At 34.9% G+C, this 18,263-nt stretch overlaps 1 protein-coding gene across 3 annotated transcripts; it reads left to right on the forward strand.

Annotated features, from left to right (window-relative positions):
• Nucleotides 1-353: 353 nt before the first annotated feature.
• Nucleotides 354-4,444, forward strand: LOC103503351 (uncharacterized). 3 transcript variants are annotated; one of them, XM_051089600.1, is made up of 9 exons: nucleotides 354-504; nucleotides 950-1,505; nucleotides 1,602-1,751; nucleotides 1,915-2,061; nucleotides 2,291-2,470; nucleotides 2,551-2,649; nucleotides 2,754-2,975; nucleotides 3,111-3,448; nucleotides 3,614-4,444. In XM_051089600.1, the coding sequence occupies exons 2-9, from the start codon at nucleotides 1,004-1,006 to the stop codon at nucleotides 4,298-4,300; spliced, it is 2,325 nt and encodes a 774-aa protein (XP_050945557.1). In that variant the 5' UTR covers nucleotides 354-504; nucleotides 950-1,003; the 3' UTR covers nucleotides 4,301-4,444. The 3 variants fall into 3 exon arrangements, with proteins under 3 accessions (XP_050945557.1, XP_050945556.1, XP_050945558.1); XM_051089599.1 differs by having other exon boundaries at nucleotides 360-504; nucleotides 994-1,505; XM_051089601.1 differs by having other exon boundaries at nucleotides 360-504; nucleotides 997-1,505.
• The last annotated feature ends 13,819 nt before the right edge of the window (nucleotides 4,445-18,263 follow it).

An 18,263-nucleotide genomic window follows, 5' to 3' on the forward strand; every position in this document is an offset into this window, starting at 1 on the left:
AATAGCTGTGGTCACTTCGAAACTATTTAAATTAATAGAGCTATCTAAACATAGTGAAGAAATATATGTAAAAGGCTAATTAATTTATTGGGTCTAATTAAGAAATTGATTGGAGTTGAAGAAAAGAATATATATTTTTTTTTTTGGCACGATTCTAAATGTGATTTTACTTTTTTCGTTTGGATATGGACAAAGATTGGTAAGGGTACTTTAAATAAATTTGATAGAAACAAGTGATGTATGAGAATAAAGAATAATGTAAAGCACACACATAGATGCATGCAAAGTTTGTATCACATGATGAGGTAGATATATCTATAACTACAAAACGACCAAGCAATAATGCCTTGGCTAATTAAGATCCAAACCACTTTCTTTTCTAGGAAAACTAATCAAATCAAATCAAGAGAGGGGATCAGTTCATACTATCCACCTTGGGATTCATTTGTTCACTGATCCAAATCCAATAAAATGGAAGCCATGTTAATTTTGTTGGAATAAGTGGTATGTGATTGTTTGTTAAGAATTGTGTCATTTTAATTTCATAACTTCTGCTCTAATCTTCAGTAAATTAGACATTTTTTTTCCTAAAAAAAGATAACCAAATTGAAGAAATGATAAGACTATTTCCAATAAAATGGATTAGTCTAGCCATTTTTTTAGTTGAATTTTTAACATTTTCTATCATCATTTTTTCTTTCCTAAAAAATTCTTCCTATCTATTGAAGCTCAATCTCTCGACAAAGTATAGCTTGTTGGTGTTTTGGACGTGATGCTACTTTCATTCATTTCTAAAAGACAATTGATCTCTAAACTTATAGATTAAGATGAGTAAATTTGTCTTAACGAGATAACACATGAATCCTTTAACTCAAACACATTTCTAATACATTTATAATGTAGTGCAAATTTTATGATCATATATGTATTATTCTTATTCCACTAACAGATATAATTATATTGTTTTGAACAACAATAATTTGTCGACGAAAGAAGAAAGAAGATGAACAACAAAGAAGGATTACGAGATCTTTTGTACACAAACGTGAAGAAAGGGAATTGGGAGGAAGTGATAAAGAAATGTGGAGAAGATATAGAAGGTTTGGGTATGATGCTGACACAAGCAATGAACACGACGTTGCATTTGGCTGCATATGACAATAATGTAGAAGTGGTTGAGAGGCTAGTGAGAATGATTAGTATGTTTGAAAGAAAGGACATTCTTAGGATTAAAAATGAAAGAGGGAACACTCCTCTTCATGTGGCTGCGACAATGGGATGTGCTAGAATGTGTCGCATCATTGGTTCCATGGATGAGAAGTTAGTTGATGAGAGGAACAAAGACGGTGAAACTCCGCTCTTCTTGGCGGCCCTCCATGACCACAAGAATGCGTTTTATTGTCTGTATGACTTTTGTAAAATGGACCTTGTTCGATTTGACAAAAATTGCAGGAGGACTAATGGAGATACCATTCTTCATTGTGCTCTAAAAAACGACCAATTTGGTTGGTTCTTTTTCTTTCTTTTATGCTATGTTTGAATAATCTATTGTTTTCTTTTAAATGAAAGCAAGGTTGAATATAATATCTGAGTTGTGACAGATTTGGCGTTTCAATTAATTCACAAGAACAATGAGGCTGCTGCCTGGGCAGATAAAGAAGGTCAAACCCCTCTCCATGTTCTTGCAACTAAACCATCTGTCTTCGAAAGCGGTGCCCACATGAGCAGATGGCATTACATCGTTTATAACTGTGAGTAATATTTTCACGCTCCCTCTATCTATTATATTCTTTCAGGGAATAGAGTACGTACACCTATGTTGTTTTTCGTTCTCACAATTCATTTTTTCTTTCTCTTTTATTTTCTTTTTAATTCTTACTCGTAGTATGTATTTGTTTTTTTCTCTTGGAAAAGGTATTCATGTGGATGAACTAAAGCCTGAATCAGGAGCAACTGAAGCAAAGAAAACCACAAAACTAATGAGAGCTGCTTCCTTTTTCCCAGAAAACTACGCCACTTGCATTGATTTCGTTACAATTTTGTGGGACAAACTTTTAATCAGTTCGTAATCCTTACCAATTAATGCTATTCCACTAATTACATAGGAATTATTTATTTTTTTATAATTACTCACAATTTCAATCTATCTCTTGAAATCTGTCAATCATATATCATATCACTGCGGGATATCTTTTCCTATATTTACCTTATACACTTACTTATCAACCCTTTCATTCATTGTTTTTTACGTGATATATCTAATGGTAGCAACCTCTATGAATAATTTTAGTTATCAGTTGGAAACGAGCAACGAAGAGGAAGGAAGAAATGAACCCGTGTAACTATAATGAAACTAAGGGCCTCGATCTCGAAGTAGATGTTGACAAGGAAACTGAAAGTATGGAAATCCATCAATTAGACCTTCCCTCAGACTCTCAACTTCTCAAAAGACCTGGTGGTCATCCATTAGGTACAAAACATGCTTTTAATAATTCAAAATCAGTATAAACCTTCACAATAATATGTATATATTCTTGTTGATTATTACAGAAAGGAAGCCCCCGAGTTCCATTTTCCCGGAAAATTATGATACGTGTATCAACATTTTTCAATTATTTTTCTCAGCCATCATGATCATTTTGGGATTGGGTAATTATTTAATTTTTTTAAAAAAATCTGTTTGATATAGAAATGGATTAATTAGTATTAATTAATTACTACGTTGTTTTTTTTTTAATTCTTTCAAAATGAAGGATTTGATCAAATTAGAGAGCTAAAAGAGGAGAAAAAGAAACACATATGGTCAGTTCAAGTGATGGAGAAACTTCTAATATTGAGTCCACCCGATAAATATGGCCAAAACGGAGATTCTCCCAAGATCTCAAGCTTACAAAAGGACGAAACAGTTCCTTATCTTGTCCAAGGACCTTTCGTCCGCTTCAATAACGATCAAATCACAAATGAAACTAAGTTAGGTAATAATTTATGATTTAATTAACAATTTCAAAATACTAATGATCTCTCTCTCTTTCTTTCTTTTTTTTTTTTTTTTTTTGAACTAAAAAAATGCTTGAATGAATGAATGGAAAAATAATGGATGATGAGAACAGAAGATAAAGTGAAGGTTATTGCAAAAGAGACGCCAATATTATTAGCAGCAAAGAACGGGGTGGTTGAGATGGTGAGCAGAATATTCGAACATTGTCCACTGGCGATTCGTGATAGTAACCAAGAGAAGAAGAACGTGGTTCTTTTGGCTGCAGAGTATCGACAACCACATGTATACAAATTTTTACTTAGAAAAAAGAGCGATCTTGAAATCTTGTTTCGAGCTGTGGATGAGAATGGTGACAGCGCTGTTCATCTCGCCGCTCACCTCAAAACTGATAACCCTTGGCACATCACCGGACCTGCCTTGCAAATGCAGTGGGAAGTTAAATGGTATAAGGTAATTTAATAATTATAACCTTTTATAAATAAATAAATAAAATTATTTTATAAGTTTTTATTCTCTCATTCAATTTTTTTTATTAGTTTTGTTTTCATTTCTTTCTTGAAATTTATTCTTTCGATATATAATGACATATATGGTGGCATGCATGATGATGAGCAGTATGTGAGGGATTCAGTGGAACCCAATTTCTTTGTTAAACACAACTACAAGGGAGTACTTGCAAGAAACATCTTCTACGCCACACACGAGGAGCTAGCTAAAAAGGGTGCGGAGTGGCTTGTTAAGACCGCCGATTCATGCTCCGTGGTCGCTGGTCTGGTTGTGACGGTAGCCTATACTTCAGCCACGAGTGTCCCTGGCGGTAATGGGAACGATGGTACCTCGCCATTTGAAAAGGAAACAGGATTTTTGATCTTCTCTATAGCTTCTCTTGTTGCTTTTTGCCTCTCCTCAACTTCAGTGATTATGTTCTTGGGAATTTTGACCTCGAGATTTGACGAGAAAGGCTTTGGCTCCAAGTTGCCTGGTAGATTGTTTGTTGGCCTATCCTCACTTTTCTTCTCCATTGTCGCGATGTTGGTTTCGTTTTGTGCAGGCCACTACTTTCTACTTAGTCACCGCCTTCAAAATGCGGCGGTTGTCATCTACATTGCAACTTCTCTCCCCGTTGCATTATTCTTCGTCAAATCGCAACTTCCTCTTTTTTATGATATGCTCGTTGCCATTCTCAGTAAGACACCTGAAAGGAGAAGTGATGATCCCATCCCACCTGAAAAGGTGAAGAATTCCGAAAAAGTGAAAGGAGATGAAAAGAATCAATCACCTAAAAGAGAACAAGGTCTTTGACCTTAATCCTCGAGGTCACCCATGCATATATATTATATACCATGTTATTGTGTTTGGATTATGAATGATAATATTTGAACCATATTTGAAACTCTCTTATGTGTGCATAAATTAAATAGTGCAATACCTTTTATTTTATTCTTTTTTTTTTTTTTTGTTAACTGATTCAACATTTTCTCTAGGTTTTTTAAAAAATAGAAGAAATCGATAATATTTACACCATATAGAATAATTTTGAAAAAGAAAAAACCCTACGAGCCCACAACGTGAAATAACAAAAATACCCCACGATTAATCAGCCACATACGCGTGAATAAAAACGATTATACCCAGTCTAAACGATCTTTTACCCTAATCTAAATAATCTTGTACCCGTGTACCAAGTCTAAACGATCTTGTACCTTTGTTTCCAGTCTAAATGATCTTGTATTCAGTCCAAACAATCTTGTACCCTTGTCCACATTCAGAAGGATCATGTACCCTTGTACCAGTCCAAACGATCTTGCACACCAAATCTAAACAATCTATTAGTGATAGTGTTGTATCTCTATCTATCTAGGAGAGACAATTGATCCTTTAGATATTGGTACACAATCGTTTCGATATTGATCCTTTAGTTCCTATGCCAATATCATTTAGATCTTGTACCAAGAAGAAAAAAAGAGGATAAGAGATGAAGAAGAAGAAAGAAATTCTGTAAGAGAAAATAAAGAAATCGCAAACAAAAAGAAGTGAGAATATGAAGGAGAAGTAATAATATGAAGAAATTAATAATATGAAGAGAAGAAGAATAAATCACAAAGAAGAAGAAAAAAAGAAGTGAAGTGAAAAATAGTCCCACAATATTAAAAAACAACAAAAGGCAAATATGAAATTTATGAAAAAAACAATGGTAGCTTCATGAGCTTTAATTTTTTGTTATATAAGCCCTAGATATTTTTTTGTTTTGTTATATTTATGTAAATCATATTTTTCTCTATTAATAATTGAGATTTTAATTAAGAATATTTAAATGAGACTTTTTGTTTTTAATTAAGGGACGTTTGCAAAAATAGCAAAAACATTTATGATAATAGGGCCTATGTCACTACATTTTCTAAATTTCCAAACTGGCAAATTTAAGCGGATAGCCCTCTGATAGTCGTCTAACATATCAAATTACTTATCATATTTGTCATATTTGCAATATATAAAAAAAAAAGGTGCTATGAGTTGCTTTTTTCTAAATTTTTTTGTCATATGATGTAATTTTTCTTTAATTAAATTAAAAAATTTGTTGAAATATTGTTTTTATAAAATCAATCTGAAATCAAGAAAGAAAAATAAAAATTGTAGTGGGTGACAAGTTGAATTTCGAGATTTGCAAGTTTGTCATACACTTTTTCTATTTTGCAGATATGACAAAAAATAAGTCTAACCCAAGTGATACATCTAATAACTAGATTGATTGAAGAGTATTCTTATGCTCGGACTCAGGGTTGGTTATATGCGTAATTAATCCTATGCGATAAGTCATTGTTCATGATAATTGTATGCAAATTACTCACCGTGTATCTCTTTATCGCATAAGAGCTAAGTCCTCGATGATTACAAATTTTCCTATTGCTTGCCCAAGTATAAGTGAAACAATAGGTTTATCTGGATGATCCAAAGTCGAACAAAGACAATTAATAACAAATGTTAGTTTAAGAATTTGCTCATCATTCAGGCAGTATGAAAGAAGAAAGAATAATTAATAATGAAAAATGAATAAACAAATATAAGTGGAACTGTAATTACTTATGTACACTAGAGGATCTGTAAAAGGTGATAGATGTGGAGGCAAGATGGAACTGCAAACTAACTTGTATAATAGAAAGTGAAGGAATTCTTCACATTACTAGACATTTAAACTATGCAAAATCCTTGATGCGACATATTTAAAATAACTAGTTTATGATTAACACGAACACCTCTCAGTATCTTAAACGTCATACTTGCTCACTTCTTGAAATGCAAATGACTAAACTTAGTTAAGCGAGATACATCTAGAAGATTTCACTTATAAGGCTTTTAACACTTCTCTTTTAAGGGTGACGGCCTCTGGGTGCCTAATACCTACATCTGTTCTCCTTTCGAGATACAAATGGTGGAAGTAATCTCGCCAAGGTGGAGTTTGTCTCCAAATTCTTCCTTGTACGCATTAGCTATATTCTTGGACTTGCTCCTCTCGGGCAATTGGCGATAAGCACTAGCCAAGTGATGATTATAACTCAACTAATGTGATAAGAATTATAAGTTGAACTTCTTGTCAAGAACTTATCACAAGACTAAACTACAAATAACACATTGGCAGATGAATAATACAAAAATGATGGATTGAGAAGGTATAAACATGCAATATATTAAAGAATGTAAGCCTTTGGCCATTATATAATATGAACAACATATATTACAAAGAATACAGAAATGGAAGAAAAAGATAATGGAAAGTGATTACAAGTTACTGGAAGGGGAAATGGACTTCCTTTCCTTCAAACTTCAAGCAGGTTGATTGGAGAGGAAGAAGATTACTTTTATAGACAACGGAAAGGCTACTCCTTTCCGCCCTTCTCTAGGGTTTGGTCCATTTAGGAACACTTTTCTTGAGGTAGAAGGAGAGACTTTATATGGGCAACTTTTCGACGAAAAGCTTCTATTCTTCTAATCATATCAGCATTGAATGCAACCTTTGTCAAGTCATATCATCTCTAACTACTATTCTTGTCTTCTAGTGAATCATCCTCATGTGATGATGTAAATTCTCGCCTAGCAATAATTCTCGTCAGACGGGTTCTTCTAGCGTAACTCTTGCGTGAGATCCTCTATGATTTTTTAGCTCTTATTTTGTTTCTATTTTTGCCTTAAGACACTAAAACGGGTAAAACAGACATGGATGCTTATGTAAAGTATATTTCTAAATACTTATGTTTTTTTAACATAATCATGGCATTTTGATATATTTCTTTTGCATTTTAGCCTCGTTATTCTATAAAAGAGGCTACAATAACTTGTATTTCTACAAGTTATCACACCCCTAAATTTCTTTTACATCTCTCTGTATTATGCTTGTCCTCAAGCACAAATCCTCCTAAAAGACTTGCCTTTCTCCTTGCGTTTCTAAAGTTCTCAAAATGCGATTAAGTTTTATTCATTTTTCAGGGTTTACTATCATTGCTTACTTTTTGCTGTGAAGACATTTCTAAGTTAAAAATGCAACAAGCTTAATACTCAAAATACCGTTGTTCATTTCCACAAGAATCTTATTTTCAAAGTCATAAATGGCTAATGTTTCTGAAGAGGTTTAAATCCTTTTATTCGGTGAAAGAATGATTTTTATTATACTTACAGAAGGTTTGGCGTTGAGTGGAAAGTCATAGACCCTCTATAAGTCCATTTTTGAAGCTTTGCTTCTTATTTTTGCGAGAGGAGGCAATGTAGGAGTTGTTATTTCAAATGAATAAACGAATACAAAATTTTTAATTTTTTCCTTTTTGGCAATGTTTTAACTTTTTGTTAAAATGCCTTGTTTTAAAAACGCCTTGGTGAGATTTAAAAAAAAAAATTCAAAAGCTTTAGTGTGAACCTCGCACACCTCCAAATTTAGAGATTAGTGGTGTCCTCATTGCTAAAATTAAATGCTAAGGTTACTCATAGAAATGTGTTACAAAAGAAGTTTGAGGTAAAGCTTGCTTGCCTAATAAACTCCAAAGTTGTTTTCTAAGTAAATTTCCTTAACAAGTTAAAAGTCTAAATAACAAATGAAACCTTATTTCACATATTTTATTTCACTGAAGTTATCATTGAGGCACAAAGAAAAATTAAAGTGCTAAAATGTGGGGAGCTAAACTTGCAACAAGAAAGACTAAATGTGAAAGAATTGAATTAAAAGTTGCACTTTATATTAAAGATAACATAAGTACAAAGAAGTACAAAATACATAAGCAAAGATTGAAATTACAAAAAGAAGAGTTACAAAATCTTATGACAATCCCTTGCTTAAGTTTGCGGTGGAGAAGGTGGTGGATTCTAGCATTGTGGTTGAGGTGGCTACGGTTGAAGTTGTGGTGGAGGTTGCATATTTAACCTTGCTCGCACCGTGAGTCAAGTCACATAAACTTGCTTGGGTTACCACGTAATTAACATCACGTGTTAATAAATTTGAAGTGATAGTCTGACATGTATGTGTTGCTTCTCAAGGGTGGCGTAATCACTACTTTTAAAATTTGAATTTTAAACGCGTTGATACGGTTGAAATCCTTTATATAGGTAGATTTAAAGCAGGAAATCCAGTTTTCTGAGCATGTCTGCCACACCCCACCCCGAGCACCTATTTGCTTCGCCTGAGATGTGGCATGAAGTAGAGGTGAGCATGGTGGGCCAAAAACCAAAACAAACGACCGAAACCAAACGAATCGAGGTCGGGTGGTCAAAAAAGTGCAATTAGTGGTCGGGTTTCGATTTTAGAAATTAAAAAATTGAGTTAAAGATGATCAGTCTGATTTATATGGTTGGTCAGTCTTGTAAACCTACCGAATGGACCAATTTTTTTAAATAATATATATAATTACAAAATTTAGGTTTTTTTTCCTCACCACATCTCTCTCTTGCAGTTGCAATCCTCACCGTCGCGGCTCACCCTTCGCTTCGTAGTTTGCACAGATCTTGTTTTCCCTCACCCTTCCATCGTTGCACTCCATTCGCTGGTGACTCTGTTCGCCCGTTGCACTTTGTTTGCATGTTCGCCCGTCGCACTTCGTTCTTCCATTCACTGGTGACTCACACTCACAGATCTCACTCACTCATCATCGACGAGTGAATTCTCTTTTTTTTTTTGAATTATTATGTGTGTAAAAGAAAAGTAAGGAATATAGATCCCATTATATACATAGACACATAAAAATCTTCAATTCGGCTTTGTGTCCTTCTCAGTTTATCCTCGTGTTTCTAATAGGGTTGCTTGCTATATAACTTGTTAATAAGCTGCTAGTTTTGTTAATTGTGTGTTGGCTGTTTTATTCTTTCAAATTTCTTGTATGTTGATTTGTATAATATATGTGTATTTAAAACAAAAGTGAATCCAAAGTAAAAAGGGGATTGGGAATTTTGCATCATGGTTATGATGTCAGTATTTTCCATCATTTAGTTCTTATAGATTTTATTCTTTTTTGAATGAAATATTTCCTTCGAATTTCTTTTATTCTCCCCACACACTAAAATCAAATATATTTTTTCTACTCTCATTATAGTTAAATCAAATGGATTCAACGGATATGAGTTAAAGTTTGATGGGAGTGTGAAACTTAAAAAATCGTAAGGGACGAAGATACGAATGCCAAGCGTAAAACCATTGATGTTTATTCAGATGGGAGAGAAGATGTTCCAAATCTCCTAAAAATAAGGAAGAATGTCAAACAATCTATGGTTTGGGACCACTTTGAGAGACTTAATGGTGATCCTAATGACCCTCGTGCTAAATGTAAATATTATGGAGTTGTTTATGCCTATCATTCTAAACATAATGGTATTGGAACTATGAAGCATCATTTAGAAAATTGCAAAATGTACCCTTACCAAAAAAAGAGAGACCAAACCCAAATGACATTAGCTTTTAAACCTAAATACAAAGTTAGGGATAATTCTTTACAACTTGTATGTGAGTCATTTAGTTTAGAGGGTTGTTGGGAAGCTTTGGTTGAAATGATAATAGTAGATGGGTTGCCATTTAAGTTTGTGGATGGTAAAGGGTTTAAGAAATTTGTGGATGAATTAACATGTGGAAAACATACTAGATTTGTTGTTCCATCTCGATTTACTGTGGCTAGAGATGTGCTTAAGTTGTATGTTAATGAGAAGAATCATTTGAGAGACATGTTTGTAAAAATAAGTATTGAGTTTCTCTCAGCATTGATTGTTGGTTATCAGGACAAAATATAAATTACATCGTCTTAAGTACCCATTTCATTAATTCTGATTGGAAATTACATAAGAAAATACTTAACTTTTGTCCAATTCAGAATCATAAAGTTGATACTATATGTAAAACCATTGAAAATAATTTCAAGGATTGGGGCATTGAGAGGGTAATGACTTTAACAGTTGATAATGTAAGTTTGAATGACACTGGTGTTGCTTACTAGGCATTTAAATCGTGTGGAGGCCTTAATGCGATGTATCTCAGATAACTAGCTTATGATTAAGGCGAGCACCTCTTGGTGTCTTAAATCGTGCGAGCACCTCTTGCGCACTTCTCGGGATTCAAACGACTAAACTTGGTTAAGCGAGATATATCTAAAAGATTTCACTTACAAGACTTAAATAGCTTCTCTTTTAAGGGTGACAACCTCTCGGTGCCAAATACCCATACTTGTTCTCCTTTCGGGATACAAATAATGGAAGTTATCTCGCCAAGGTGGAGTTTATCTCCAAACTTCTCCTTGTGCGTATTAGCCATATATCCTTGCTACTTACCCTATCGGGTAGTTGGCGATAAACACTGGCCAAGTGATGACTATAGGTCAGCTAATGCGATAAGAGTTATAAGCTAAGCTTCATATCAAGAACTTATCACAAGACAAAACCACAGATAACACATTGACAAGTGAACAGTAAAGAAATGATGGATTAAAAAGGTATAAACATGAAATATATTAAAGAATGTAGGTTTTAGGCCACTGTACAATATGAACAAATACATTGCAAAGAAATACAAAAATGGAAAGTATAGAAATGACATTACAAGTTAGGAAAATGGAGAATGAAATCTTCTTTACTCAGACTCTAAGCTCTCACTTACAGACTGATTGGAGAATAAGAAGAATAACTTTTACAGACGACAGAAAGGCTACTCTTTTCCGCCACTCTCTAGGTTTTAGCCCATTCAGGCGTGTCGACGGATCCATTCAGATATAGACTTCTCTCCAAGCCGGCCTCTTTACTTGGTAGATATGGGATCCTTTTATAGAAAATTTTTGATGGAAAACTTCTATTCTTCTTATCATGTCAGTGCCAATTGCAGCCTTTGTCAAGTCGCATCACCCCAACTACCAGTCTTGTCTTCTAGTGAACCTTCCTCGCGTGATGATGTAGATCCTCGCCTAGAACTTGTACTTGTCAGACAGGCTCTTCTTCTGTAACTCTTGCGCGAGGTCCTCTTCATTTCACTAGTTTCTTCTTTTGTTCCTATTCCTGCGTTAAGACACTAAAAACACAGTAAAACAGGTATGGAGACTTATGTACAAGGTATTTCCAAATACTTATGAATTTGCAACAAAAGTTACGCATTTTGACACTTTTGCTATGTGTTTCGGCTTCACTATTCTATCTAAACGACTATAGTAATTTTTATTTCTACAAGTTATCATTGCTTAGGTCGCGTTGCGTGTTGCGTCGCGAGGTTCCAAATGCATGCCGGGCGGGATGTTTCAACTTGTTCCCATCTTTCAACTCATTACCCAATTGAAATCTTTCACGCTCGATCGTTTTCGTCAGCACTAGATTTCGTAGTTGCTTCCACATTCTAGGGTTTCTTAGGTTGGTTTGGCAGCCTCATTTGAAAAAAGAAAAATCATTTCCTTTTCTGTATTTTGCAATACTATGGCGTAGAAGATAGTCTTGGAAGGATATCTCAGCATGCTTGATTTATGCTCATTCATATTCTAATTTTTTAATATTTAGTTTGAAAATAGTTAATAAAGAGTTCGTTGGTAATTTTAGTTTGGCATTAATGTAAAATAGTAGCTTCCTTCTCTTAAAATGTAAAAAAATTATAGGTTTTGTTGGAGATATTTAAGAATTATCTTTGATTAATGAATTAAAAGATGAGATATTTAAGAGATAAAAAGATTTCCTACTATTCTAGGAATCTTGTTAAGATAAGAAGATCTATACATATATTATATATGTGATGTTACGTAGTGGTGAGGCTTTACGGCGAAAAAGCAAAAAATACAGGTTGAAGACGGTCTTTTACATCAAGGTCATCCGCAGAAGTTACAGAGTTAAAAAGGTACGATGATCTTATGTCAATGAGGTCGTCATGTTGATCGTAGTAACAATTATTGATGAGTAACAGATAAAACAAGTGATTGGTATGATCACGAGGATCTTTAGAGGGATCTAAAGGCGTCACAAAAGATATTCACTCATGTGTTTAAAGGGAGCCTGAAGCTAGAAATCGTGAAGATAAGTAACTCAGGGGGAACTTGGAGTCTGATGTCGAGATGCATGTTATTAAGTTATATTATTGAACAGAGTACCATATGCTCTATCGATGTATATTAACTCAAGTGAATATTAATAAAGATTACTCATCGGGACTGTATGCAGCTCTCCAGACATAGGCAATATTAGCCGAAGTGGGTTAACAAAGTTTCATGTGCTATTCTCCTCTACTGTCCCTCTAGCTATTACAATTGTTATTAGCTTTAGTATTAACTGGAGTTTAAATTGATTATCACATTTTTTTTCAATTGGTATCGGAGCGGGTTATTAAATCATGGAGATAATCAGAGAAGGACCATCTGCTTCACGTTCTCTTATCTTGGACGGTAAAAATTACTCTTATTGAAAGCCTTACATGATATTTTTCATTAAAACTTTGGATGGAAAAGCATGGAGAGCACTTGTTGGTGGCTATGAACCTCCAATGGTTACTGTGAATGGAGTATCAGTGTCAAAACCAGAAATTGATTGGACAGATGCTGAAGAACAAGCTTCAGTTGGAAATGCAAGAGCCATAAATGCTATCTTCAATGGTGTCGATCTAAACGTGTTCAAACTTATTAATTCCTGCACTACTGCTAAAAAGGCGTGGAAAATACTGGAAGTTGCATATGAAGGAACTTCTAAAGTGAAGATATCCAGACTGCAGTTGATAACTTCAAAATTCGAAGCCTTGAAAATGACTGAAGATGAGACAGTCTCTATATACAATGAGAGGGTCCTGGAGATAGCTAATGATTCATTACTACTTGGTGAAAAGATATCTAAATCTAAAATTGTTCGCAAAGTGTTGCACTCCTTACCCATAAAGTTTGACATGAAGGTCATTGCCATAGAAGAAGCCCACGATATAACGACGTTAAAACTTGACGAGCTATTCTTCCTCTTCTTCGCCAAGATGTCTTTCAGGAACTTGACGTAGGAAAGTATGTGTTCTAACGCATCAGCAAACGGGATGTTGATGTGTAACTACTTCAAAACATCCAAAAAGTTGAAAAATTATAGATTGTCGCCCTTCTTCTTTAGGTGACAAGGAAATGGAGGACGCGACAAATGATTGGAGCTCGTCGCTTGGTTATACCCTTTGCTGCGTTGCTCTTCTCACTTTGTGTTCTCCACTTCCTTGTTTGGTATGTTTTTATTCTACAAGGAAGAATCATTATTTGTTAAAGAGAATTTTAAAGGATTATAATCATTACTTGAGCTGCCAATCTCAGTAGTAAAGGTAGAAGTGAAACTTCAACGCTCAGATTCTAGTTTGCGGATGGTCAAGTTCTTTCCGCTTCTAAGTGTCACTGCTTGACACTTCTCTTTACCTGATCCCTTCGTATAATTAGGCATTTTAGTGTTGCTCGAGAGGGATCCCTTTGGTCTTCTAGAGATATCGTTGGAGAGTTACCTCAATTGCAACTCCAAATTCTTTATAGACGAAGCCTGGCTCTGCAGAAGGACATCATTCCTCTGCATATATTCACGAAAGAGGGCTTCAATTGATAATGAGAAAGATGTAGAATGGTTAGGATTGTTGTAGATGGTGGTGGCATTGGGCTGGCTGCTCTGGCCTTTCATTATACTGCTTTTGGTGATAGTCACATGCTTCGCCTTTGTAATTTACTTAGCTACCTTGTCATTGCTAAACATTCTACTGTTGACCCCCTCCAACTAAACTGTGGATGGTCTCTTCTTCCCACTTGTACGTATTGAAGTAGGGGTCATTTTTTACGTAAGCAACAGTCTCGGTATTCAATAGGCATGCATCAGTGCCGTAGGGACCTCCGTACCCTACGCATCCCATTTCAGCCACTTGTTGCACCGCCTGAACGGGCCTCCGCACGGCATTGACTTGTGATAATACCATGGATTGAAGAAGCTTGTTCATTTCGGTAACTTGACCTTATGACACCACCATTGCGTTCTTATCCTTTCCATCTTCTAACCTTTCTCTATCTTCCATATTTACCCGATTGTCATTCCATGATCCAAAACCATCGTCTCTCCATTCTTGGCTATTGTTGGTCATAGCGTCCAGCATAGTTTAATCTGGTTATAGGATGATCTAAACATCCCACCTATAAACATAGCGTCAACAGAATGTTGTGTATCCCTATTCAGCCCAAAATAGAACTACTCCATCAAAACGCATCTAGGGATGCTGTGGTGACGACATCTCTTGATCATCCTCTTAAATCTCCTCCACACATCGATCAAATTCTCACTATCTCGCTGCTCGAAGGTCATCAGGTCCTATCTTCTTCTTGCATTTTCAATGGGTGGGAAGAACTTCTTCATGAATTTTTCAATCAAGCTATCCCAAGTTATAGCTTCCCCTTCCTTTAGAGAGTTTTCCCATTGTTTTACTTCATCCCATAGTGTTAACGAGAATAATGCTAAACGAAACTTATCTCGCGATATTTCCGACATGTTGAACAAAACGCAGATATAATAAAAAAAATTATATTCCCATAAATTATCCAGCATTCTGGATCATTTGGAGCATTACTGGATTGATCTCGAACTTAATGTTTTTCCCAAATGCTGGATACAGATACCTGGTTTGAAATCGTAAAGGTTCGATGGTGCATATGATCTGATAGGCCAATTCAGATCATGGGCTAAATATACAGGATTCTGCTTTAGGACATTTTGATTGGCAGGGTTGTTATTGTTATTCTGATTTTCCATATTTGCACGATTTTGCCTTTAGCTTTATCTACGGTTTCTCCGAAATGTTTGCTCAATTTCACGGTTAAGTTGGAATTCAGGTTGTTCACCTTCACTCATAAACTTGTTCATGGACTTTTCGGCTAAAGGACGTGATTTAGCTGAAATTGAGCTTCTGCACAATTTAGCACACAATTAACTTAAATAGGAAACTTAAAATTCCTCGGTAACAGTGCCAAAAACTTGCTTGTTTATTTATGTGTTACATTTTTACAAGTATTATGCTTGTAGATTTAACATGAAGGGCTCTAAATAAGCAACTATTAGGCGACTAAAAAGGGTGGTGTGATAAAAGGTGCATTCCTATTCATGTGTTGCTAGATTGATAAAGATAAACGTTATCGTGTAAGTTTTCCTTTCTATCCTACAAGTATAAGCGAATAGAGGTTTCCTGGTAAGTCCAGGATCGAACACAGGGAATTTGAGTTCCTAATTAATCCTATCACGCATAAATCATGTGGTATAAGCTATACATTATAATTATGAACAATATGTTAATTATCCTAGTTATTTACACTACTGTGCTTGGCGGTGCAAAATGAGCATAGCAAGATGGAATAATGGAGTATGAACTCATTATAAGCATGGCAAGGAAGGAAAAGTTTAATCGTCTAAACCTAATAATTTGTCCTTTAATACATCAAAGTGATATAAAGCATGTATTAACTAAGAATTAAAGCGAGCAACCCCTCGATGCTTTTGTGATACTTGCTCGTCTTTCAAGATGCAAGTACACAAAGTTAAGCTATGATTTGTATCTGGTCATCTTAAATGTTCTATTAGTAACTTATTATTAATTAAGGCAGACAACCTCTCGGTGTATCGTCACACATAGTATCCTTTCGATAATGTATGCAAAGGATGAGTTTGGCGATAAGATTGCACTGCTACAATCTTCTTGCCGCTCGCTTAGCTAAATACGGTTCTCACTTATCAGGCGATTACGATCTATATCATTGTTCTTCTCTCCAATGTACAATGTTAAGATACTCACAATTAACTTAGCAAAACTCATAGTACAACCATTGTAATTCTCTAAGTATCAAAAACACTATTCATTACTAGTTAGCTAACCAAACAGATTGAATATGGAGGGAATAAGAAATATGGGAGAATGGCAGAAGAAATGCATTGCTTTAATTTAAACAACTTTAGGGCTTTCCGCCATGGTGTTCATCTTACAAAACAACATAACAAAAATATAAATTGAAATACAACAGAAGATGTTACGTCACAGAGTTTGATTTCTCAAACTCTTCAACTCTGATTTTTGCCTATTAATGAGGGGAAGATGGGGGGATGATTTTCTCTCTGTTTTGTTTTAGGCTTTCACCTAAAAGTGAAGGGAAGGGATAATGTAAGAACTTGCTCCCTAGCAAAATATGTACACCTTGTTCTGGAGTGAGAGACTCTATTTAAAGGTGAAAGTTGATGTTGAAAGGACGCCATGCACCATTAAGACCACTAAAAAGCTACAACGACGCTGCGTAAATTTCCTTTTGTGCTTTCTCTGAATTTCCCACCAACCAATTTTGTTTGCCATTGCCTTAAACGACTAGCTTGTACTTCTTCCCGTTGAGAAGGTTGAACGAGTCTTCTCGCGTAAATATGATATCGTCGAGCTTCACTCCATTTTGCCTAAATTTCTACAATAAGAGCACTAAAACATAGTAAAACATGGATAAGGTTCTTTTGTATCAAGCATATTGAAAAATAATCAAATCGCCTACATTATCCTTTGGTGTCTTATATTTTAATGTGATAAGACTTCATTATTTTACTTAAAAAGCTGTAATAACTTGTATTTCACCAAGTTATCAGTTATCACACGAGGACAATTCACTAGAGGACATGAATGGTAGTTGGAGCTGATGTGACTTGACAAAGACTGCAATCGACGCTGACATGATTAGAAGAATAGAAGTTTCCCGCTGAAAGTTGCCTGTATAAAGTCTCCTTCTACATCAAGAAAATGAGGTCTAAATGGACCTAAAGGGGCCCATTGTATAAAAAGTCAGATGTCTGTATCCGACCAAATCCTAAAGAAAGGCGAAAATGAGTAGCCTTTTTGCCATCTGTAAAAGTAATCGTCTTCTTCTCCGGTCAAATTGCAAGTGAGAGCTTGGAGTTTAAAATAAGGGAATTCCATTTCCCTAACTTGTAATCATTTTCCATTCTCTTGTCTTTCCATTTTTGTATTCTTTGTAATATATGTTGTTCATATTGTACAATGATCGAAGGCCTACATTCTTTAATATATTGCATGTTTATAATTTCTCAATCTATCTTTTCTTTACTATTCATCTTTTAATGTGTTTTTTGTAGTTTGGTCTTGTTATAAGTTCTTGATAAGAAACTTAGCTTATAACTCTTATTGTGTTAGTTGTGCTATAGTCATCACTTAGCCAGTGCTTATCGCAAACTACTTGAAAGGGAAAGTAGCAAGGATATGGCTAACATGCGCAAGGAGGAGTTTGGAGACGAGTTATTTTGCAAGTTATTTTGCAATTCCATCTCGCCTCCATATTTATCACCTTTTACAAATCCTCTAGTATAGATAAGTAGATATAATTAATCTTATATTTCATCATACTGTATAGATAATTCTTTTATACCACCTGAATGATGAGTGAATCCTAGAACTAATATTTGATATCAATTTCCTATGTTCGACTCTAGATCATCTAGATAAACCTACTATTTTCACTTATACTTGGGCAAGCAATAGGAAAAGTTGTACTCTATAAGGACTTAGCTCTTATGCGATAAAGAGATACATAGTGAGTATTTTGCGTACAATGATCATTGATTGATGACTTATAGCATATAATTAATTTTGCATATAAACAACCCTGAATCTGTGTCTAATAATATCTTTTCAACAAGTTTTTTACGTCGTTGCAGGGGAATTGATTTTTCAAACTTAGGAATAGGATTTAACTTTGATTTTGGAAAAAACTCTTAAGTGTGGTGAATCATGCGTTCAACCGAAGAACACGTA

The sequence above is a fragment of the Cucumis melo genome, chromosome 9 (assembly GCF_025177605.1).
Source record: "Cucumis melo cultivar AY chromosome 9, USDA_Cmelo_AY_1.0, whole genome shotgun sequence".
In the NCBI taxonomy this organism is placed as follows: Eukaryota; Viridiplantae; Streptophyta; class Magnoliopsida; order Cucurbitales; family Cucurbitaceae; genus Cucumis; species Cucumis melo.